The sequence below is a fragment of the Symphalangus syndactylus genome, chromosome 12, assembly GCF_028878055.3.
Source record: "Symphalangus syndactylus isolate Jambi chromosome 12, NHGRI_mSymSyn1-v2.1_pri, whole genome shotgun sequence".
NCBI classification, from domain to species: domain Eukaryota; kingdom Metazoa; phylum Chordata; class Mammalia; order Primates; family Hylobatidae; genus Symphalangus; species Symphalangus syndactylus.
The window spans coordinates 79,290,147-79,313,869 of NC_072441.2; the positions used below are offsets into that span (position 1 = coordinate 79,290,147).

Genomic DNA, 23,723 nt, shown 5'->3' on the forward strand with positions numbered 1-23,723 from the left:
ACCCCTTGCATCCCAAACCTTCGGTTCCAGCAGAGTTCTTGCCGCAGAGGTTCCTTAGGAGCACCCCGCGCGGCGCGCGCCCGCGCGTCGAACCCCACCCCTTCCCCGCGGGCCTCGGTTCAAACGACCCGGTGGGTCTACAGCGGAAGGGAGGGGGCGAAGGTAGGATCACTGGCCTCCCTCCCAACCCCAAGAGCCCAGCCCCATGGTCCTCCCCGCCGGCGCGCTGCTGTGGGTCTTGCTGCTGAGTCTGGGTCCCCGGGCGGCGGGGGCCCAAGGCCTGACCCAGACTCCGACCGAAATGCAGCGGGTCAGTTTACGCTTTGGGGGCCCCATGACCCGCAGCTACCGGAGCACCGCCCGTACTGGTCTTCCCCGGAAGACGAGGATAATCCTAGAGGACGAGAATGATGCCATGGCCGACGCCGACCGCCTGGCTGGACCGGCGGCTGCCGAGCTCTTGGCCGCCACGGTGTCCACCGGCTTTAGCCGGTCGTCCGCCATTAACGAGGAGGATGGGTCTTCGGAAGAGGGGGTTGTGATTAATGCCGGAAAGGATAACACCAGCGGAGAGCTTCCCAGTGCGACTCCCAAAACAGCGGGGAGTTCCAGCACGAGGTTTATAGCCAATAGTCAGGAGCCTGAAATCAGGCTGACTTCAAGCCTGCCGCGCTCCCCTGGGAGGTCTACTGAGGACCTGCCAGGCTCGGAGGCCACCCTGAGCCAGTGGTCCACACCTGGGTCTACACCGAGCCGGTGGCCGTCACCCTCACCCACAGCCATGCCACCTCCTGAGGATCTGCGACTGGTGCTGATGCCCTGGGGCCCGTGGCACTGCCACTGCAAGTCGGGCACCATGAGCCGGAGCCGGTCTGGGAAGCTGCATGGCCTTTCCGGGCGCCTTCGAGTTGGGGCGCTGAGCCAGCTCCGCACGGAGCACAAGCCTTGCACCTATCAACAATGTCCCTGCAACCGACTTCGGGAAGAGTGCCCCCTGGACACAAGTCTCTGTACTGACACCAACTGTGCCTCTCAGAGCACCACCAGTACCAGGACCACCACTACCCCCTTCCCCACCATCCACCTCAGAAGCAGTCCCAGCCTGCCACCCACCAGCCCCTGCCCAGCCCTGGCTTTTTGGAAACAGGTCAGGATTGGCCTGGAGGATATTTGGAATAGCCTCTCTTCAGTGTTCACAGAGATGCAACCAGTAAGTGTTTGGTGATGAGCCAGGGTCTTTGTTGACAGATCTGAAAAGTCCTGCTATCTAAAACTCAGTTGCTAAGCCAGCCAGTGTTGCTTACATGAACTGTTACTGACTTACCTGGTTATTGATTCATAACATGCATTGGTTATTCACATTGTTAGCCATTGATTTCACCTATTATTTATTGAGCAACTACTGGTTGGTCATTAGGTAAAATGTCTTACTGCTCATTAGGTGATTATTGACCAAATAGTTAATAGTTAAGATTGGAAATACTTTTTTTTTTCAAGACAGAGTTTCACTCATTGCCGAGGCTGGAGTGCAATGGTGTGATCTTGGCTCACTGCAACCTCTGCCTCCCAGGTTCAAGCAATTCTCCTGCCTCAGCCTCTTGAGTAGCTGGGATTATAGGCACCCACCACCACGCCCGGCTAATTTTTTTTTTTTTTTTTTTTTTTTAGAAGAGACAGCATTTTACCATGTTGGCCAGGCTGGTCTAGAACTCCTGACCTCAAGTGATCCACCTGCCTCGGCCTCCCGAAGTGCTGGGATTATAGGCATGAGCCACCATGCCTGGCCCTGGAAATTCTTTTTTTTTTTTACAGAAAAGATCTCGCTATGTTGCCCAGGCTGGTCTTGAACTCCTGGGCTCAAGCAATTCTCCTGCCTCAGCCTTCCAAAATGCTGGGATTACAGGTATCAGCTACTGTGCCCCTGGCCATAAGACTTTTTTTTCGAGACAGGGTCTCGCTCTCATCACTCAGGCTGGAGTGTGGTGGCGCAGTCACAACTCACTGCACCCTCCATCTTCTGGGCTCAAGCAATCCTCCCACCTTAGCCTGCTGAGTAGCTTGGACTACAGACATGCACCACCATGCCTGGCTAACAAGATCTCGCTATGTTGCTCAGGCTGGTCTCCAACTCCTGAGCTCAAGGGATCTGCTCACCTTGGCCTTCCAGAATTCTGGGATTACAATGAGCCACTGTGCCCGGCCCATAAAGTCTTTTTGATGCACAGATAATTAACAGATATGGAGGATCTTAATCAATTAATAGTTTTGACCTAATACAGCTTAACAGCAACAACTGCCAAAATTTGAGGTCTTACTATGTGCACTTTACCTGAATCGATCCTCACACCCTATGAGGTATTATTATCCCTGCTTTTCAGATGAAGAAACTGAGGTTTACAAAGCTAGTAAGTGGCAGAGCCACGAGATTTAAACTAGGTTTGACACCAGTGCCCATTCTCTTCACCACTACCATTTGGGAGAACTGTCCTTCCGGGACAAGGAAGGATAGTCCTCTGCTTTACCCAGAATTAGCAAAGGTTCTGATTGACTTGATAAGGTAGTCTCAATTGATTTGGATGATAGGACTTTGAGGAGGGAAAGGTGATAAAGCATATACTTGATCATTTTGCTTGTTTCTGTTTTTCTCCTTGTGTGTCCAATACCATTATTGCATACAAAAATAAGTAAGGGGTGGGCAGTAGGGTTGAGGGAATATGGGTTCGTGGGAGGGGGAGATGAAGCAAGGAAGGGAAAAGAATATAGATGTGGTTGTAATTTCCCTTTTTCTCCATTTTTTTTCCTTACGCAGATAGACAGAAACCAGAGGTAATGGCCACTTCATCCACATGAGGAGATGTCAGTATCTCAACCTCTCTTGCCCTTTCAATCCTAGCACCCACTAGATATTTTTAGTACAGAAAAACAAAACTGGAAAACACATTGTTTGGTCTTGTGTTTCTTTACAGAGGTACCTGAGGGAGGAGAGACATAAATCTCTTCATCCCTAAGACTGAACTGTGTAACTAGCAGCCTCTGGCTTGTTTTCTACTCCCTGTCCCTCAGGATAAAATGTTGATATTGCTCATTTTCCTCATTTCCAACATTGTTTTAAAACAAGTACTTCTTTTACAGGCTTGAAAAATCTCAAATAAACGCTAAGAAAAGGGAGTAGGAAGAACAAGGAGTTGAGCCCTTGAAAGATGACAGTGGTCTTCTTGCCTTCATAATGCTTGGCCCTCTCTCCTCAAAAGGGCAATGTTGGTACAAAATTCCATCTCAGCCACATTCGAGGAGTTATCTTCATTAGCTATATCCATCCTTTAATCCAACACACACCTGCAATGATTACTGTGCAACTATTTTGCTTTTTATTTGAAAAAAATGTATTTAAAAGTCCAACAACTTTTTAATATAAATTATGACTCTCAAACCTATTCCCATCACTTTATTAGTGATGGTAGCATACGTATTAGAGAAGGTAGCTAAAGGCAAGAGAGCACCAAAGGAAAAAGACTGTGTCCAAAGAACAGGTATTAGAATGAGGCCGAAGATCATGGTGACCAGAGATTTCCAGGAGTCTCTAACCTTTCTACCCTATCCTGTTAACCCTTTAGATCTCTAGTATAACACTCAGGCTACTGAGGTATTTTAGGGCAACAAGCTGGGTTACTTTCAGAGCAACCAGCTTGACTGGAACTGAGAGTAAATTGGGAATGTATGACCAATCTTAGACCCTGAAAAATGGCAGAAAATACATGGAAATTTGAAGAAAAAAAAAATAGAACCTCAGTCACTGTTCTGTAGGGATAAGCAAACTGAATGGGTGGTAGAATTAGCAGAATGGATACCAGTTCCTACATTCCTGACCCCACTACCATAAAACAGGATGTTTCCTGTTGCAAAGCTAATGAGACCCCACCCTTCTTGTCTCAGAGCAGGCAGGAGCTCATCTGTCTTGTTCTGCCTTCCTAATTACCCTGGAAGGGCCAGAATGAAGAAGACCTGAGAATACTGAAAGTGCCTAAAGACCCCTGCTCCTATGTTGTTTTCCCATCTAAAGCAGACTCTTCAGCCAGGGGGGCAGTGGGACCTGGTCTTCAGACAAAACTCCCTGAGTCTAATGTGTGTCTAGGACTAGGGCACAGAAATAGAGCTTAAAATTTGGGGAGGATAAGGATTATATCTACTGCTTCTCTCTCCCCTTTCCCCAATCCTACCATACCCTGTTCATATCTCTACACTACAGGAACCACTTCTCCAGAGGGCGAGAATGGAGGAGCACGGGACCTGTCCATCATAGCAACATGCGAGCACAGGCAAAACACTGAATAAAGAATTGTTTGGAGATTATGTGCAGCCCTATTGAGCCTCATTTATATGGGCTCCTAGTTCATCCATGGCTCGGGCTTAAGATGAGTAACGTGATGAGGGTAGCGTGCCAAGCAGAAATCACTTCAGAGAAAAATATCTTGACTTTAGAGTTGTGGTTCTCAAATGGAGGCGATTTTGCCCCCTAGGAGAAATTTGGCAATGTATAGAGACATTTTTGGTTGTCATAACTAGGGTGGGCCAGGGATGCTGCTAAATATCCTGTAATGCACAAAACAGGAAACAGGTTTTCCTTACAAAGAACACTTCAGCCCAAAATGTCAAAGGCATCTCGGTTGTGAAAACTTGTTCTAGATAGAGCCTCTCCCTGCTCCCGTGCTGTGAGGATCTTAAGACTCCTAAACTCATAGATGATTGTTTTCAACCTATTTATCTCACCATCCTCAGTGATCAGAAGTCCACCTTGAGATGGACTTACTCCTAGTTCTGCCACATTCTGGGTTTCTCTCCAGACCCCTCTTCCTCCTCTCACCTGGGCCAGCAGGGAGGATGGCAGAGGGCAGGAAAGATGCCCCAAGACTTAAATGGAATGTCATCAGGTGAAGAGCTACCTCTTACCTTAACTCTTATTCGGTGGGAAACAAGGTTCCCAATAGGGATAGAGTTAAGGGCGGAGGCAACAGCAGGATGAGGATAATTAAGAGAACCTGAATTAAATTTTTAATATTTTAAAAAAGGAAAGTTGCTGGGAAGCTGGTAAACAGAAACAGAAGATTAGAGGGCTAACTAGAGAAAGAGACACTGATATTAGCAGAGAGATACTGAGGGGCTATGAGCCTAAGGTTTGAAATCTAAAGATAAAGAGTGGAAAAGGGAGTAGGCACCCCCACCAGCCCCTGCTTTACATCTGCTTTAGTTCATTCCACGAGGAAGGAGGAGAAGGGCAGGGAGGTAGGTAGGGAGCTTCTCAGCAAAGCCAGCTTCAGCTTTGATAATCTCACCCACCTACCCCATTTAAGGAGTTCCAGGTTAAGAGTTTAAAAACAGGTGGCACCCAGACCATCATTCAGGAGACAAGAACTCAATCCAGGTTCCTAGAGAACTCCTATCTCAGATCTGAGGGTTTCCAGGGCTTCAGATGAGCTCCTCTGGCTAACCAGTAGTCACTTGATCAGTCCTGCTGCCATGACCCCATCTCCAGGAGGGGCTATAGCCAGAGGGAGTAGAGGGAGTCCAGCCCCCAAGCCTTGTGAGGCACTGTTAGGCAGATAGGGAAAAAAGGGGACCTTAGATCACTGGTTCAAGGAGGGATCTGGTAGGGGCAGCATTTCTTCTGGGCTGGAAACAGAATGGGGGTTTCAAGATGGCAGAACCTGAAATAAAAAAAAGTTTTTCTTAAAGATTAGCCTCAAAGAAAACCAAGGCTTTAGGAAGAAGGCACTACCTAGTGCAGACTTTAAGCTACTTCCACAGTGTGTTCTTTACTTCTTCCTGCACAACACCCTCTCAGTCTTTCTATATCCTACATTCTTTTTTTTTTTGAGGCGGAATCTCGCTCTGTTGCCCCGGCTGGAGTGCAGTGGCGCCATCTAGGCTCACTGCAACCTCCGCCTCCCGAGTTCGAGTTCAAGTGATTCTCCTGCCTCAGCCGCCTGAGTAACTGGGATTACAGGCGTGTGCCATCATGCCTGGCTAATTTTTGTACTTTTAGTAGAGACCATGTTGGCCAGCCTGGTCTCAAACTCCTGACCTCAAGTAATCTGCTGACCTTGGCCTCCCAAAGTGCTGGGATTATAGGTGTTAGCCACCATGCCCGGCCTAGATCCTACATTCTTGAATCTTCTCTTCTAATTCCTCCCTATCTCCCATTCTTTTTTATATTTTGAGATCGAGTCTCACTCTGTCACACAGGCTGGAGTGCAGTGGCGCAATCTCAGCTCACTGTAACCTCCGCCTCCCGGGTTCAAGCAATTCTCATGCCTCAGCCTCCCAGGTAGATGGGACTACAGGAGTATGCCACTGTGCCCGGCTAATTTTTGTATTTTTTGGTAGAGACAGGGTTTTGCCTCGTTGGCCAGGCTGGTCTTGAACTCCTGGCCTCAAGTGATCCACCCATCTCGGCCTCCCAAAGTGCTGGGATTACAGGCATGAGCCACCACGCCCGGCCACACCTCCCTTTCTTGCATAAGATCAGGGTTCTGAGTCAGGGTATCAGATTGTGCTGTTATGGGGGTTGAGGTGTTGGATGGGTTTCTCTAATCACTCACCATTCCATTATTGGAGCTATAAGCCCCTAGAATTGCTCCATGGCCTATCTCGGTTTCCCTTGGATCTCATCTGCTCCTGAACTGCACCTGTCTGTGAAAAAACAGATGTGAAACACCTTCCTAAGTCTACAGTAAGAATTCTACTTTGTGCCCTCCAGGGAAGAGGTTGACGCCATCTCCTTGACAATAGCAGCCATCTACTAAACGCCATTCCTCCTAGGGGAGTCTCAATGCCTCTTTTCACACTGGCCTTCATGAGGATGAGGTAAAATGGGTCTTTTACTAATAACATTCCCTCACAATGGATTCTCCCTATATATCTGAGTTTCAGGATCTGGGAAAAGACTATCTCTAGGCCCATTTCCCTTATTTTGGGAACAGAAGTGCATCTTAGACATTATTTAGGACGAAGGTGCTCAGCTTTTTTCCTGTCTCAACATTCCTAAATATATGATTTACTGTGGCACTGAGATAGCAGTTCTTAATTAGGAGAAGGGAGGGTTATAAGTTTTTGGAAAAAGCCCTCTAACTATTAAGATATATATACCCCCTACCCCAATGAAGAACAATCTGCTAAGGTGTAAAGATAAGAGAACCTAGGCCCAGACACCTAAAATGTCAGGTCTCGGGTTTCCACAACTGGTGACCAGGACTAGAATCCCAGGTTTTTACTTCCCCATTGAGTATTTTCGTATGTCCCTAGCTTGAACTTTCAAAAAGAGGGAATGGTTATAGACCTCACCCCTGTTATCAACCTCTCCCCATTTCCTTGTTACCATGGCAAGTCCATCTCCGGCCCCCATCTCCCCTGAGCCAATGTGAGTCAGGTGGACAAAATTCATTGGTTCCCCAATCATGGTCCGGTCAATCCGTCTTCTCTTCTTCTTCTGCTTGGAGAAGATAAGGAGTCATGTCTTAAGGCCCCTCCTCCAGTCATCATGGAGGAAGGGAAAAGAGTCTTCAAAACCACTAAAAAGCTAAGGGCCTGGTGGGAAGAGGGGATGTGGCATTTTAACAGGGAAATCACTAGGGCATGAAAGGCAAAGCTGGAACAACAAAAGCACACAGAAGACATGAACCAGAGTAGTGAGGGCAGTGGCCTGCAGAGTGAACACTGGATGAAGAAAGGACACGTCAAAGTCACCTCTGACTGATGACGAAATAATGGGGAAAACTGACAGGTATGCAGCTCCACCTACAAACCCCACCCAGCCCAGAATGGACAGGAACAGGGGGTAATAGCTAGGACTATTCACTTCTTCTATCACCCAGTCCCCTTTATTCCACATATACAGCTGCCTGACCATAGATGCTCCTGACAGAGGGAGGCAAGAAGTGTGCTTTTTAGATGGCAGATCCTAGATGGTGTGGCTACGTCACAGCACACGGTAACTGACTGCTCTTTGGGTTAGGATGGGGGTGGGGAGACTCACCGGCTGGGGTTTCTCTACCACACAGCAGCCCAGTTTGTGCCAAAATTCACTCATGTTCCCTGATGGTTCCAGCTTCACTCCTCTTTCTGAGGCCCCAAAGGGCTCTTTCTCTGGTGTTTGGACGACCCACTCCTCACTCTCCCCAGATACACCACCACCCTGGGTTCACTCAGCTGGATGGGTCCAGAGAAAGTGGAATCCCTGGAACCTTTAACTGAGCAGTGAAGGTCAGTGTCTCAGAGCCTGAGAGATGAACAGGACCAGAGAGAGAGGTGAGCAGGCAGGCACAAGGTTATGTCTTCCTCAGACTCGGAACCCTGGATTAGAAGAAAGTAAAAAGAAAGATCAGTGAGAAATCTCCCCCTCCCCCAATCCTTGAGAAACCTCCTGATGAGCCTATATCTTCCCAGTCCTCCCTGAGAGGCCCTAGACCTGTACACCAACACTCGTTCCCAAACACTATGAACCTCAGTTTCACTCTAAGAAAAAGGAACAGAACCAAAAGGACACCAAGGGGTTAAGGAGCAGTGGCTGGTGGTACCAAGGGAGAGGAAGGGGGCTAGAAGCACTTAGAGTTAAGAGGATGGACGAGGACCAAAGGATAGTGGCAGAAATTAGCAAAGCTTGGGGTGATACAAGCTCCAGCTCCCTTCTCTCTGAGTTTAGGGCAGAAGGGGAAGGGCATTTAAGTGACTCTGAAGAGGAAATAGTGGTTTTTTGTTCTCACAAACAAGGTCTCCACCCTGTCCCTGCCTTTTTTCTTACCTTGCCCTGAATGCCTAGAGTTTCTTTAAGAACAGGAGAGCCCTGGACCACTGAGGTCCTAGGAGACTAACTGGCCGGTTGGCCCTCAGGAAAGACTTTCTACAATGAGGAGTTTCTTCCCTCTCTGTTTGCTGCCCTATTCCTCCTGATTTCCCTCCAGTGAAATCCAATCCCTCCCAGAAGCCAGTTAGCAGTTCCTTTATTACCTGACCTTGAGATCCTTCCTGAAAGCTGTGTACATTCTGTTTATCTGTGTCCTGTATCACTGCACTCCTGTGTGTACACCTCTGTTTGCACATGCATGGCATGGCCATATCTCCACGTGTGTCCAGTACAGATCATCTGTGTACAGGTTGTGGGTACATGTGCCAGGTATCTTCTGTCCCATGAGGAATATTTTCCCCACCATCCACATGTCTTATCTGCCACTCTGCTCTGCCTCACACCCTATAGGGCCCAGGCTCCCCTCCAGCTGTGACCTTTTCTCCCCTCCCTCCTCACCAATTCTATCCTCAAGCTTCATCAGCCAACCAGACACAAGGAACTTTCCAACAGTACTAGTGTCCAAGGAAGAACTTCCTCCCTTCTCACTACTGCCAGCCAGGGTAGGACACACCTGGGTTTCTTCTTAGACTCATTTGCATTTCCCCAGTCCTATAGTACAGACAACCTCAAAGATTCCAAAAAGGGCAGTTTCATAAATATGACACTATAACATGAACAGGAATCTCCCTTTCTTGCAGGCCGGGAACCCTGATGCTTTGGCACCCTAGACTGATTTAAAAACAAGAGATAGGCCGGGCGTGGTGGCTCACGCCTGTAATCCCAGCACTTTGGGAGGCCAAGGCAGGTGGATCACCTGAGGTCAGGAGTTCCAGACCAGCCTGGCCAACATGGTGAAACCCCTTCTCTGCTAAAAATACAAAAGATTAGCTGGGCGTGGTGGCGGACGCCTGTAATCCCAGCTACTTGGGAGGCTGAGGCAGGAGAATCGCTTGAACCGGAGGTTGCAGTGAGCCGAGATCGCCGTTGCAGTGAGCCGAGATCGCCATTGCACTCCAGCCTGGGCAACAAGAGCAAAACTCCGCCTCAAAAACAAACAAACAAAAAAAAGAGATAGCAGGGTGTGGTAGCATGCGCCTGTCATCCCAGCTACTGGGGAGGCTGAGGCAGGAGGATCACTTGAGCCCAAGAGTTGGAGGCTACAGTGAGCCATGTTTGCACCACTGCACTCCAGCCTGGGTGACAGGACAAGACCCTGTCTCAAATACAAAACACACACACACACACACACACACAGAGGTTTTTTTTTTTTTAACAGCCTTGAGATGAGATCACACAAACACTCAAATATAGCTTCTAGGGGAGCGGAGAACCCAGGAGGCTGGGCTTTCTCTTACTTCCCTTCTCACCACTGGAAGGGAGGAGTAACCAGAAGGAGCGGAAGCTAAAACACGCTGTCCAGAGAGGGGAGCTGTGGCCAGTGGAACGTCAATGAGTCAGTCATAGGGTTTGTCCTGATGGTGGTGGTGGCAGGTGGTAAGGGTTGGGGGGAAATGAAGAATTAGAGGAAACCCCCAATACCAGCAGGCAGGCTGTACTGTGACTGGACTCTCCCTCAACATCCCCCACCCTGCTCAAAGCTGAGGGACAGAGGTGGATAGTGCTGGGAGGGAAGAGGAGAAGAGAGGGGGAGGAGAAGGAGAGGGAAAGGGGCAGTGGAGAGAACAAGGCCATTTCTGTTTCTTTTCCAGGGACCTGACCAGAGCAGGGTGGAGGGAAAGCGTGTGTGTGGGACTTGGCATGAAATGACCAATGATGACGAGAAGTGACCAGGAAATTCCATTCCCTAGGACATTAGGGTCTCTGAAACTTGAGGGTGGGGTCAGAGTGTGAAGAAGACAGGTCAGGGTGAATGTTATGGTAGCGCAGGGCAGTGGGGGATGGGAACAAAGCCAGAAAAGGAAGAGCCCCTGGCGGCCACTCTTCTTTAAAGCAGCCAGAAGAGAGTGGGTTGAGGAAAAATGAAGTCCTGAGCTGGTCAGCCCAGGCGGAAGAGCCACCCGAATCCAACCCCACAGTGAATAGGGAAGGGGCTGAGAAAACAACAGGAGGGATGAGGATTAGACCTCATAAGGCCACGTCCTGAGAGCCAAGTGGTGCTCAGAACACGGCCTCTCTGAGTTCCAAATGGCAAGAGTGAAATATGGAACCGGGAAAGCCACCCCCCACCCCCACCAAGATCACACTAGGACTTGAGGGTCTCAGAGCTGTTGGGAGGTGAGCAGAAGGGATGGGAAAGAGGTGCCAGGGAGGAAGGATGTACAGGCTAGTTCTCTGGTCCTGTTCGGGCCCCAAACCGGTTCTCCCGGTCCCCCCGCCTCTGGCCCTAAGGCCTCCAACCCGCGGCCTGACAAGCCCTCACATGAAGCAGCTGGAGAGAAAGAAAGAATCGAGAGAATGGCATGGGCAATTCTGGCTAGAAGCCCGGGGCAGCAGCTGGTCCCTGTGTGGAGACCCCGAGACATGGAGGGCTGCTGAGGGACTCTGGAGAAGCGGAGTGGACTCCATATTTCAGCCAAGTGACAGGCCCAACACCAACCTTCCCCTTCCCCAGGAAAGGTCTTCTGGGGGCTTAAGAGGAAAGAGGGCTAGGCCCTAAGCCTCCCCTCCCCAAATATATTCAATCACACAGATTCCATATCTGTCTCCCCCAACTACCCAACTCTACCCAGAAGTTCTCTGCTCTTCCCAACCCTTAACCGGATTGGGACCTCTCTGGGAATCTTTCAGACCCTCTCCCTCCCACCTCCCCCAACATTCCAGTTCCTTCTTTTCCTTCTACTCTTCAGCGGCCTCAGCCTGCGCACCCCAGGAGCGTGGATGAGGACGGCCACCCCGGGCGCGCACCCCTTTCCCACCACCCCAGCATCTCTGCAGCCCAGGACACCCGCCTCCCCCACACCTCGCATCCGGTGTGTCTCTTCCTGGCCCTGCCGGCGCGGCGGGCGGGCCAGGGGACCAACTGCACGGCCTCACCTGCTCTTCTCCACCATCCAGACGTTCAGCTACAGCTGGTGGGGGTGAGGGACTCTGCTCAGTGGCCGCCAGTGTAGGCTTCCTGGGCTAGCTCTGCGGCGCGGTGGGGGAGCCGAGGACGAGCCGGCAGAGGTGGGGCCGGCTGAAGGCGGAAGCGGCGGCGACGCGATTACGAAACCCGTCCGGCTCCGAGCCGAGCGCACAGCTCCCCTCTGGACTGCGGAGGCACTGCACTGTGCGGGACGTGGGAGGGTGCCTCTGCAGCCCCTCAAGGCCGCCGCCCCTGCGGGGAGAACCGGAGAATGCGGACACCTAGATGAGGGCCGTGCATGGCACCCAAGCTGGGGCCCCGGGAATCTCACGTTCCCTTTGCGCGCCAGGCACTTCGGGGCAAAACGAAGCGGAGCCCCCCAAACCCCCAGACCTAACCAAGTTCAGAGATTCGCAGAAGCACTACCCCCACCCCAAATTTCTTGTGCTTTACCCAAAATGGAATAGGACTAGGTTTATTTACCCATTGCGAGGGTAAAGAGGCGAGTCAGGAGGAGCAGGGATTGGGAGAAGGAGTGGAAAAATATTCTGATTCTTACAAATACCTTGTAACCTAAAGTCCTTAAATTGTGGAAGAAAGGAACACTCCTCCTTTCCATTGTAGTCTAGAGTTAAGATTTCAAATCCATAAATTAGAGGACCTAAAATTAGAGGGCAATTAACTGCTCATTCATTGAGCCCCAGTCAGTACAGGGGGGCTGGAAGAGATCGGGAATAATAGCGCAGACCAATGAGCCTAGGGAGATGCTTTCATCGTCTCTCCTTCCCTCAAGTGTTCTGGAACCTATCATTTCAATTAGCCGAGTCAGGCAGGAGGGGGCGGGGAATCCTTCCGCCCTTCTTAGGAGGGGCTGCATTGCAGGGGGAGAGTGAACTGACAGACTCAGTCATTGAAGAGGGAAAAGGAGTGAGAAGACAAAGCCGTCAAAGCCCCAACAGCTTTGTATTTCTCCAGCCCGGCGCAGACCCCGGAGCCCCAGAGGCACTCCCTCCATCTTTGGAACACGCCAGTAATTGATTGATAACAGGTAAACCAAACTGAGGGAGGGGGGCAGGGGGCTGCAAAGATAGAAGAGCGGCTGCTTATGGTTAGATTGAAAGACCCCATATAAGGTGGGGGACAGCTGGAGAGAAGGGGGCGCTATGAACAATGGGTAGTTATTTCTTCACAGCATCCATGCCTTGTTACCTTGTACAGACCATTAATTTCTAACAATTTACTTGTAGTTATTTCTCAGCACCTACCTCCTTATTTCAAGTATCCTTTTCTGTAATTTATTGTCCTGTGTATTTAATATCTTCAGTCTACTTATCTTCCTTTTCAAACCATAATTTGTTTTACCAGCTATTTGATGAATTTTTAGTCCTACTGTATCTCTCTGTCCTGTACTTCCTTATACTTGCAATTTTTTTCTGTAGTGTTCTATGTTTCTCTGTAGGAGGGAGTTTGGGAGGGGGTTATATGGGATAATGTTGGGTGTAATCCTGACCTTTCTTTGGATAATCTCTTTCATTCCACCTCAAATCTTTGCTCCAAAGAAAGAGGCAGCCTAGGGTAGGAAAGGTGGGGGCCTCTGTGTTGGAGAACTGCCTGATTCCATAGTGAAATCAGTATAGCCCACAGGAGCTAGGTATGGGGACAGATTCTGGAAAAGAATGATTTGCAGCTCAGTGGAATTGGTGGGGGAATGCTAATAGGAAAATCCAAGCTCTGACTGAGGCACACATTATGAGATGCCAGAGAGCTTCCGCTCCCCTCTACCACCACCTTTTCCTTCCCCCTTCCCCATGGTGGCAGCATGACACAGCAAGGCCCTGTTGAGTAGGCCTTGGATGCCCACAAAGGGTCTGGACAAAGGATATTTGGGCGTGTCTGTGTAGCTCCGAGAGAGTGTATCTTTCTAATCTACACATTTGCTAATCATGTATCTCTAAGAACACAATGATAATTAGATACTGCCTTTGCCTAAAATACCTGGGTAATTTAAAGTGAAGGATAGTGGGAAGCATTTATTGAACATATATTGTGGTACAAGGCACTGTCGAAACCCTTTAAGTAAATGATAGCGTTTAAGATAATGATACATGTAAAGATAGATGAAGTAGGGCTGGAGAGCATTTGTGGAGGGGAAGGGGAAGCTAGCCAAAAAGGGGCCTTTTGCAAAAATTTGGAGTATTTGATAATTAAATCCATATTATATTAAATAAAAAATTTCATTACTATTTACATTAGTGAATAGCATTTTAACTTCAATTTTCTGTGTAGTATTACTTTATGTTCTTGACTTGATTTTAATGCCACATATGCTTGCATGCATGTCTTTCTTGAATGTATTTGGTACCCTGTGTACATGTCTCTGGGTCAGTGACATACAGATTTTAGGCCTTTTGAGTTAATATTTCATAAAATTTGCTTTAGCTTTTTAAATTGCAAGATAGCTCTACCAAACACTCAGGGACTGTTTGAGCAGTTTTTTATACATACTCTGGTTGTAAGAAAAGGAGTCAGTTTGTCGAAGAGCTTTTTTTTTTCTCAGATTCTAGCTTGCTCTCTACTGCCCTTTGCTTTTCCCCATTCAGATCACAATTACAGGAACAATCACCTAACCCACGGAATATCTATTCTTCAGCAACTAAGAATTCTTTTAAGTTTTGGGAATACTGGTATAGGGTTATATAAAGCTGTTGGCAACTATCCATGTACAACACAAAAAGGGATCAGATTGGGAATTATGAGACCTGGATTCTATACAAACTGGCTGGAAGTCTTCCCAAGTCATTAATTTCTAAGATGTCTTCTAGTTTTAAAATTCTATGATTTTTCCCCCCATGATTCTATTTTTTTTTTTTTTTTTTTTTTTTTTAGATGGAGTCTCGCTCTGTTGCCAGGCTGGAGTGCAGTGGTGCAATCTTGGCTCACTGCAACCTCCGCCTCCCCAGTTCAAGCGATTCTCCTGCCTCAGCCTCCCGAGTAGCTGGGATTATAGGCACCCGCCACCACGCCTGGCTAATTTTTGTATTTTTAGTAGAGACGGGGTTTCACTATCTTGGCCAGGCTGGTCTCGAATTCTTGACCTTGTGATCCACCTGCCTCGGCTTCCCAAAGTGCTGAGATTACAGGCGTGTGCCACTGCACCCAGCCCCATGATTCTATTTTTTAAAGAGCCTATAATGTGCCCTGCATTATACTAAGCTCATTCTGGAGAAGACTTGTCAGGCAGGAGGGAGAAAAGAACCCAGCTAGCTGGGAAAATAACTGGTAACAGTAAGAATCCCTGTAGCCACAAGTCCGTAACAGTACTGACTCCTAGGGTATGCTTCTTAGAATCTCTGTAGTCCCAGATTTAAGCAGTGGGTGGTTGGTTAATGGATACAACCATTTTTTGTAGCTCTCTTTCTGCACACATCTCTGCAAAGTACTGTGGAGATTATCAGAGTTGAGTATCATAGGATGATGACCTCACCTTTCCAACATGCTCCCCCACCCTGCTCCAATCCCGGCATCACCCTCCTTCTAAGCAGCTTCTCTGCTGAGTAATGCTCAGTTCCCAGGGTTTATTTTGGAACTTAAACTAAGAAGAAAAAGAACAACTCAGAATTCACTTTTAACATTAAAAACATCCTAGCCTACCCACTCACCATTCCTGAAGCCCCCACACTCTCACACATCACTGTGTTCTAGATTAACACTTTCTTTTTCTGCCTTAGTACAGTCATTTCACATTACACTGGAGCATTTTGTAACCTATTTAAGGCCATTATTTAGGAGTCTCTGGCCTGGTGAGACCCAATAGGGTGTGTTGGAGAAAGGCCTTTTGAAACTTGGGGTTCTGTTTTTGGAGGTGGTAGAATGTTCTTTCTGCTCCTTTGGTAACATTTCAACTAATGCTTCTTTTTTTTAAATTTTTATTTATTTACTTATTATAATTATTATTATTGAGACGGAGTCTCACTCTTTCGCCCAGGCTGGAGTGCAGTGGCGCTATCTCAGCTCACTGCAAGCTCCGCCTCCCGGGTTCACGCCATTCTCCTGCCTCAGCCTCCCAAGTAGCTGGGACTACAGGCGCCCGCCACCGCATCCAGCTTAATTTTTGTATTTTTAGTAGAGACGGGGTTTCACCATGTTAGCCAGGATGGTCTCGATCTCCTGACCTCGTGATCCACCTGCCTCGGCCTCCCAAAGTGCTGGGATTACAGGCGTGAGCCACCACGACCGGCCACAACTAATGCTTCTTGACCCTTGGCTAGTAAGTAGCAGGGTGGAGGCTGTAGGCAGCTGTAATAGTCCTATAATATCAGGCAGGGCTTGGGTAGAATGAGTAGAGAAAGTGATAGATCCATTAATGCATGGAAGAGTATCTGATTCTGTTAAGAGACCTTCCAATCTGAACTTTAATTCCAAATGGATTTCCAATCCATTTGCTCTCATTATCATCAGTATACTTGAGCATTGGGATCAGAGAAAAGAGACCCCTGCTACAGCATAGGAAAGTTATTTATTTATTTATTTATTATTACTTTTTTTGAGATGGAGTTTCGCTCTTGTTGCCCAGGCTGGAGTGCAATGGCAAGATCTCGGCTCACTGCAACCTCCATCTCCCAGGTTCAAGCAATTTTCCTGCCTCAGCCTCCCAAATAACTGGGATTACAGGCATGCGCCACCTCGCCTGGCTAATTTTGTATTTTTAATAGAGACAGGATTTCACCATGTTGGTTGGGCTGATCTTGAACTCCTCACCTCGTGATCTGCCTGCCTCGGCGTCCCAAAGTGCTGGGATTATAGGCGTGAGCCACTGCGCCTGGCCAGGAAAGTTCTTTTAGCACCTGGGTTTTGTTCTGAAGGAGAGGTAGGCTAGAGAGAAATGGATTGTTAAGGCTTACCTGTGGGCTAATATATGGGAATGGCAAGGTATTAATTAAATAGTGAGGGAAAGTTAATCAGCAGCCTTGAATGGCTTTGGGTACAAAGCCCAGCACTTGTGTACACAGAAAGTAGATTGGTTTTTACCCTTGGGGAAACTCCTAGGTATGGGGACAGATTCTGGAAAAGAATGATTATTTGCAACTCAGTGGAATTGGTGGGGGAATGCTAATAGGAAAATCCAAGCTCTGACTGAGACATGCATCGCATCGTGAGATGCCAGAGAGCTTCCGCTCCTCTCTACCACCACCTTTTCCTTCCCTCTTCCCCATGGTGGCAGCATGACACAGCAAGGCCCTGTTGAGTAGGCCTTGGATGCCCACAAAGGGTCTGGACAAAGGATATTTGGGCGTGTCTGTGTGGCTCCAAGAGAGTGTATCTTTCTATTTTTTTTATTTTTATTTATTTATTTATTTTTTTTTTTTTTTTTTTTTTGAGACGGAGTCTCGCTCTGTCACCCAGGCACCCAGGCTGGAGTGCAGTGGCGCAATCTCGGCTCACTGCAAGCTCCGCCTCCCGGGTTCACGCCATTCTCCTGCCTCAGCCTCTCCGAGTAGCTGGGACTACAGGCGCCCGCCACCACGCCCGGCTAATTTTTTGTATTTTTAGTAGAGACGGGGTTTCACCGTGGTCTCGATCTCCTGACCTCGTGATCCGCCCGCCTCGGCCTCCCAAAGTGCTGGGATTACAGGCGTGAGCCACCGCGCCCGGCCTGAGAGTGTATCTTTCTAATCTATACATTTGCTAATCATGTATCTCTAAGAACACAGTGATAATTAGATATTGCCTTTGCCTAAAATACCTGGACAATTTAAAGTGAAGGATAGTGGGAAGCATTTATTGAACATATATTGTGGTACAAGGCACTGTCGAAACCCTTTAAGTAAATGATAGCGTTTAAGATAATGATACATGTAAAGATAGATGAAGTAGGGCTGGAGAGCATTTGTGGAGGGGAAGGGGAAGCTAGCCAAAAAGGGGCCTTTTGCAAAAATTTGGAGTATTTGATAATTAAATCCATACTATATTAAATAAAAAATTTCATTACTATTTACATTAGTGAATAGCACTTTAACTTCAATTTTCTGTGTAGTATTACTTTATGTTCTTGACTTGATTTTAATGCCACATATGCTTGCATGCATGTCTTTCTTGAATGTATTTGGTACCCTGTGTACATGTCTCTGGGTCAGTGACATAGAGGTTTTAGGCCTTTTGAGTTAATATTTCATAAAATTTGCTTTAGCTTTTTAAATTGCAAGATAGCTCTACCAAACACTCAGGGACTGTTTGAGCAGTTTTTTATACATACTCTGGTTGTAAGAAAAGGAGTCAGTTTGTCAAAGAGCTTTTTCTTTTTCTCAGATTCTAGCTTGCTCTCTACTGCCCTTTGCTTTTCCCCATTCAGAAGGCAATAAGGCCATCCCTATACATAAAATACATTAACAGTGATCTGTAATCCCAAACTGATGGAGTTAGGTAAAACTCTACAGGGTGTTGGGGGAGATGCTGGAGGAAATAGAGTAGATGAAGCTGAGTAAGTTTAAGGAAGTCATCTGGAAGAGGTGAGTTTATAGTAGTGTTTAGAAGGCAAGAAGGAAAATAGAAAGCAGAAAAGTCATGGAAGGCCTTTTCACACATACCATGAGCTATTAAACCAAAGTCAGGAGGAAGTCAAGTATTTTTAAGTATAATAGGAGTTTGGGCTAGGGGAACGGGGGTTCCTCTGTAGACTTGGAGTTTTTTTGTTTCTTTTGTTTTGTCTTTTTGTTTTTTGAGACAGGATCTCACTCTATTCCCCAGGCTGGAGTGCAATGGCACAATCTCAGCCCACTGGAACCTCTGCTTCCTAGGCTCAAGTGATTCTCCCACTCAGCCTCCCAAGTAGCTGGGACTACAGGCATGCACCACCAGGCCCAGCTAATTTTTTGTATTTTTTGTAGACGGAGTTTTGCCACGTTGCCCAGGCAGGTCTGGAACTCCTAGTCTCAAGCCATCCGCCTGCCTTAGCCTCCCAAAGTGCTGGGAATACAGGTGTGAGCCACTGAGCTCTTGAATGGAGTCCTGAAATGTGGAAAGTTTTTTTTTTTAGACAGAATCTTGCTCTGTTGCCCAGGTTGGAAGGCTCACTGCAACCTCACCCTGCTGGATTCCAGCAATTCTCGTGCCTCAGCCTCCCTAGTAGCTGGGACCACAGGCACGAACCGCCATGCCTGGCTAATTTTTTGTATTTTTAGTAGAGGCAGGGTTTCCCCATGTTGGACAGGCTGATCTCAAACTCCTGGCCTCAAGTGATCCGCCCACTCTGCCTCCCAAAGTTGTGAGATCACAGGCATGAGCCACCGCACCTGGCTGAAACGTGGAAAGTATTTTAAGGTGGAGAATGGAGAGAGTTAAGCAAGACAGGAATGAGCATAACTGTAACAGAGGCTACACCACTGCTGGGAAGAATGGGCTAGATTTTAGAAGGCCTTGAAAATCAGACCCAAGATCCATTTGATGCAATAGATGGTAAATAAGTCATTCCAAGATGGGAAGAAGTTTAGAAAATAGTAGAAATTCGGCCGGGCGCGGTGGCTCACGCCTGTAATCCCAGCACTTTGGGAGGCCGAAGCAGGCAGATCACGAGGTCAGGAGATCGAGACCATCCTGGCTAACATGGTGAAACCCTGTCTCTACTAAAAATACAAAAAATTAGCCGGGCACGGTGGCGGGCACCTGTCGTCCTAGATACTCGGGAGGCTGAGGCAGGAGAATGGTGTGAGTCCGGGAGGTGGAGCTTGCAGTGAGCCAAGATCTTGCCACTGCACTCCAGCCTGGGTGACAGAGCAAGACTCTGTCTCATGGAGAAAAAAAAAAAAGTAGAAATTCATAATAAAGGGTTTCTGAAGCTTGTCCAAGGGAACTTGGATTATCTCCAGAGGCAATTGGGGATGGTGAGTTTCCTTTTTTTCCTCCCCAAATTCGTTTTTACTGGTGGGCTTGGAGGATATACAATTTTCTTTCTTTAATAGAAAAAAAAAGAAAGAAATTCCTTTTTTAATAGAAAAAAAAAGAAAGAAATTCCTTTTTTACCGGTATGTGGAGTATCTAAGTAAGGAAAGGCCATCAGCCACAAAGAAGTTGCTGTAGCATGAAGACTGACAAGTGGTTTCTTTCTAGGAAGCTATGAGGGACCCTGTGAGTAGCCAGTACAGTTCCTTTCTTTTCTGGAGGATGCCCATCCCAGAACTGGATCTGTCGGAGCTGGAAGGCCTGGGTCTGTCAGATACAGCCACCTACAAGATCAAAGACAGCAGCGTTGGCAAAATGATCGGGCAAGCAACTGCGGCAGACCAGGAGAAAAACCCTGAAGGTGATGTCCTCCTTGAGTACAGCACCTTCAACTTCTGGAGAGCTCCCATTGCCAGCATCCACTCCTTCGAATTGGACTTGCTCTAAGGCCAAGACTTCTCTCTCCCACCACCTTGCCCTCATTGTCTTCCCTCTCAAGCCCCTTCCTTTCCACTCCTTTCCCATTTTAATCTTGTTCTCTCTCTATTGTGTTGGTGGTGCTGATGAATCTGCCAGAGTTGAGTTCTATGTATTTATTTATTTATCTATCTGTCTACTCCATTTCTCTCAAAAGCCCTCAAGTCACAAAGTAAATGGTTCAAGCAATGGAGTACTGGGTCACGGGGATTCCTCTTCCCCCCCCCCCAAATATTAACTCCAGAAACTAGGCCTGACTGGGGACACCTGAGAGTAGTATAGTAATGCAAAATGGAAGACTGATTTTTGACTCTATTTTAATCAGCTTCAGAGATTCCTTAAACCTTCCTAATTTCCTGCTCCAGGCCAGTAAACACAAATATTTCTTCAAGGGGTGATGAAAACCTCGGAAGTTTTAATTTGAGGTTATCTGCTATGAAACAGTATTTCTAAAAGGCTAAAGTGATAAGTCTTTTGCTTTTTTTTGATCCTGCTCTCTTATATTCTTTTTTTTCCTCAGAGAAATCAGGAGGGTAGTTAGAGGTATAAAACAGGAAGAAATATTATGGAAAATGAAAATAGGGAAAATAATTGAATCATTTTAGAAGTAGCTAATTTCTTTTCTCAAAAGAGTGTCCCTTCTTCAGACCTACTCACTTTACAACTTTGCTCCTAACTGTGGGTTGAAAACTCTAGCTAAAGAAAGTTATCAAATCTTAACATGCATTGCTACTATTATGATAGTTTTTAAGGTTTCAATTCAACCTTCTGAACAGCCTAAGTCCTATTTTAGCCTTACCTCCTGCATTTGCAATATGTTAATACTGATCAGTGGGCACAGTTCTTCAGCTACATTGAGATCCTGAAATGAACAATTACATTTTGACTCTACATCTTGTCCCCAATCTTCCAAAAGTATTGATGCTGATTTGTGCTGCCATTTACTCATTTATTTAATAAAGACATTCAATCCCAGGACTGGAGTCTAGTTTTCTCTCTTCACAAGGGAAGCCATAGAAACCTGAGAAATTAGCCTTGCTTTCACACTTAGCTTATACATCTTTTTCTTTTTTATTTTTATTTTTTTGAGACAGGGTCCCGCCCTGTCACCCAGGCTGGAGTGCAGTGGTGCGGATCACCGCTCACTGCAACCTCCACCCACCAGGGTCAAGGGATCCTCCCACCTCAGGCTCCCAGGTAGCTGGGATTACAGGCACCTGCCACCACGCCTGGCTAATTTTTGTATTTTTCATAGAGATGGGGTTTCACCATGTTGGCCAGGCTGGTCTCTAACTCCTGACCTCAGGTGATCTGCCCGCCTTAGCCTCCCAAAGTGCTGAGATTATAGGCGTGAGCCACTAAGCCCGGCCTCATTTTATCTTTCTATAATAATATTCAACTTAGAGGAAGAATGATTTGAATAGCATTTAGACATTAAATGGTGAACTTCGCATTGAACAGATAATGAAACGGCAAAATCAACTTAAAATCAGAAAAGTAGTTAGGGAGACAGCTACAACCACTCTTGTGCTTGCCCACTGACTACCAACATTATATTTCAGGTAATAATTCTCCTAGGTGCCTAAGAAGATAAACGAATTCACTCAAATATGTTATCTGCTTAACTTCTGGTTTTTGTGTGCCTACTACAGGAAAGCACTGAGCCAAACAGAATGTAAACGAGGATGAGACAAGACTCCAACTCTCAAAAGAGAAACTGTAAATACCAATATGGATACGATAGAATTGGGCAGTGTACCATAAATAAAGATGACACTATACCCTAAATAAGCATGATCTAGAGAAGTACCGAGGAGGGAGAAAAAAAGACAAATCCTCCCTCTAGGCCATGAAAAGCCCACATCTAAAGACGGTCCCAGTCTAACGAAGAATGGGGCCAGGAAGGATAAGTAGTGCGTCCTTTTCTATTTTTACTGAGTTTTGAAGGGCCCCTTCGGAGTCCTTCAGTCATGGCAATTGGTGGGTGGAGAGAGGGATCAACTGTTTGGTAAATAAAGTGACTAAATGGATTTGCAAACTCATGCTCCATCCTCTTGCAGGCCTCCAAAATGAAATGACTCAGGCTGGGCGCGGTGGCTCACGCCTGTAATCCCAGCACTTCGGGAGGCCGAGACGGGTGAAATCACTTGAGGTCAGGAGTTCGAGACCAGCCTGGCCAACATGGTAAAACCCCGTCTCTACTAAAAATACAAAAATTAGCCCAGCGTGGTGGCGGACGCCTGTAATCCCAGCTGCTGGGGAGGCTGAGGCAGGACAATCACTTGAACCCGGGAGGCAGAGGTTGCAGCGAACTGAGATCGCGCCACTGCACTCCAGCCTGGGCGACGGAGCGAGACTCCGTCTCAAAAAAAAAAAAAAAAAAAAAAAAGGCCAGGCCGGGCGCCGTGGCTCACGCCTGTAATCCCAGCACTTTGGGAGGCCAAGGCGGGTGGACCACGATGTCAGGAGATCGAGACCATCCTGGCTAACACGGTGAAACCCCGTCTCCACTAAAAATACAAAAAATTCTCCGGGTGTGGTGGCGGGCGCCTGTAGTCACAGCTACTCCGGAGGCTGAGGCAGGAGAATGGCGTGAGCCCGGGAGGCGGAGCATGCAGCCAGCCGAGATCGAGCCACTGCACTCCAGCCTGGGCGACAGAGCGAGACTCCGTCTCAAAAAAAAAAAAAGAAATAAATAAATGACTCAGTCATTTGTTTCACTGTTCTCACTGACAGCTTGGCTCTAGGGTCCTTACATTCGGGCTGTAACTGGAAAAATGTGTCCATCAGGCACCAGAACCCAATGCACAAAGCCAGGAACGTCCCAAACAGCTGCAGCTGAGGTTGGGATAAGGAAACGAGGCTTTCCTGTCAAACTAAACCTGGCCGCCCCGGACCCCGAAGAAGCAGCCAAGAGTTAAGACGCAATCTGCATGAGTGACACACGATCCGAGCCTCCCTCAGCGGTTCGCCAGGTTCTTGGCGCCAGCACCAGACCCAGGATCCGTCCCCTGCTGGAACTATTCAGACGCGCAAGATACGTAACCAGCAGTCCTCCGCCCCGTTAAATAGTCCTGCCTAGGTGCCTCGGTGACGCACTTTTCCACCTCTGAAGTGCCTCAGCACATAGGCGATGAGCCTCGGGGGTGCATCATCTTTCTGTTAGAGTGGGAGTATGGGTTTTCTGATCATTTTCCCTTCACAGATTCCTCCGCCAGAACTCTTACTCGCGGCGTCATTTCCGGGTCCGCCATTTTGCTGCCTCTGTTTCTCCACGAGGGGGGGTTAAAGGCCCCCAAAACATGCACACATGAAAAGGGCAAAAAGTAACCGTCCTTGACAGGGAGTCTTAACTAGAGAAGGAAACGGGACTAAACTGGCGGGCTCCGTGGAAGCGCGGCCGGCAGCGTCCCGGACGAGGAGGTGAGGGGGAAAGAAGAGATGTGT

General features: G+C 47.7%; 4 protein-coding genes across 13 annotated transcripts in view; 3 read left to right on the forward strand and 1 right to left on the reverse strand.

Moving 5' to 3' along the window:
- Nucleotides 1-64: 64 nt before the first annotated feature.
- C12H1orf56 (chromosome 12 C1orf56 homolog) lies at nucleotides 65-4,350 on the forward strand. Of its 2 annotated transcripts, XM_063626361.1 has the most exons (3): nucleotides 65-1,210; nucleotides 2,810-2,826; nucleotides 4,247-4,350. In XM_063626361.1, exons 1-3 carry the CDS (start codon nucleotides 206-208, stop codon nucleotides 4,326-4,328), a joined length of 1,104 nt encoding a protein of 367 aa, XP_063482431.1. In that variant the 5' UTR covers nucleotides 65-205; the 3' UTR covers nucleotides 4,329-4,350. The 2 variants fall into 2 exon arrangements, with proteins under 2 accessions (XP_063482431.1, XP_063482432.1); XM_063626362.1 differs by lacking the exon at nucleotides 4,247-4,350 and having other exon boundaries at nucleotides 2,810-2,940.
- Nucleotides 3,346-11,970, reverse strand: CDC42SE1 (CDC42 small effector 1). Of its 2 annotated transcripts, XM_063626383.1 has the most exons (6): nucleotides 11,834-11,944; nucleotides 9,001-9,136; nucleotides 8,030-8,346; nucleotides 7,373-7,483; nucleotides 6,597-6,687; nucleotides 3,346-5,702 (listed from the first exon to the last, which is right to left on the reverse strand). In XM_063626383.1, the coding sequence occupies exons 3-5, from the start codon at nucleotides 8,081-8,083 to the stop codon at nucleotides 6,613-6,615; spliced, it is 240 nt and encodes a 79-aa protein (XP_063482453.1). In that variant the 5' UTR covers nucleotides 8,084-8,346; nucleotides 9,001-9,136; nucleotides 11,834-11,944; the 3' UTR covers nucleotides 3,346-5,702; nucleotides 6,597-6,612. The 2 variants fall into 2 exon arrangements, with proteins under 2 accessions (XP_063482453.1, XP_063482452.1); XM_063626382.1 differs by lacking the exon at nucleotides 9,001-9,136 and having other exon boundaries at nucleotides 11,834-11,970.
- On the forward strand, nucleotides 6,680-21,251 carry MLLT11 (MLLT11 transcription factor 7 cofactor). Of its 3 annotated transcripts, XR_010117566.1 has the most exons (4): nucleotides 6,680-6,861; nucleotides 7,892-7,984; nucleotides 11,647-12,912; nucleotides 19,968-21,251. XR_010117566.1 is itself a non-coding variant. In XM_063626381.1 (2 exons), the coding sequence occupies exon 2, from the start codon at nucleotides 19,974-19,976 to the stop codon at nucleotides 20,244-20,246; it is 273 nt and encodes a 90-aa protein (XP_063482451.1). In that variant the 5' UTR covers nucleotides 12,105-12,912; nucleotides 19,968-19,973; the 3' UTR covers nucleotides 20,247-21,251. The 3 variants fall into 3 exon arrangements, 1 of the variants encoding a protein (XP_063482451.1); XR_010117565.1 differs by lacking the exon at nucleotides 6,680-6,861 and having other exon boundaries at nucleotides 7,816-7,984; XM_063626381.1 differs by lacking the exons at nucleotides 6,680-6,861; nucleotides 7,892-7,984 and having other exon boundaries at nucleotides 12,105-12,912.
- A 1,749-nt stretch (nucleotides 21,252-23,000) lies between these two features.
- The window catches only part of GABPB2 (GA binding protein transcription factor subunit beta 2), a 61,969-nt gene continuing 61,246 nt past the window's right edge, over nucleotides 23,001-23,723 (forward strand). For 3 of the 6 annotated variants that reach the window (XM_063626332.1, XM_063626331.1, XM_063626334.1), the window contains exon 1: nucleotides 23,003-23,699. The gene's annotated coding sequence lies outside the window, so the exon portion shown is untranslated. Of the gene's footprint in view, nucleotides 23,700-23,723 lie in introns of all 6 variants that reach the window. The other 3 variants (XM_063626326.1, XM_063626328.1, XM_063626325.1) reach the window with 2 other exon arrangements.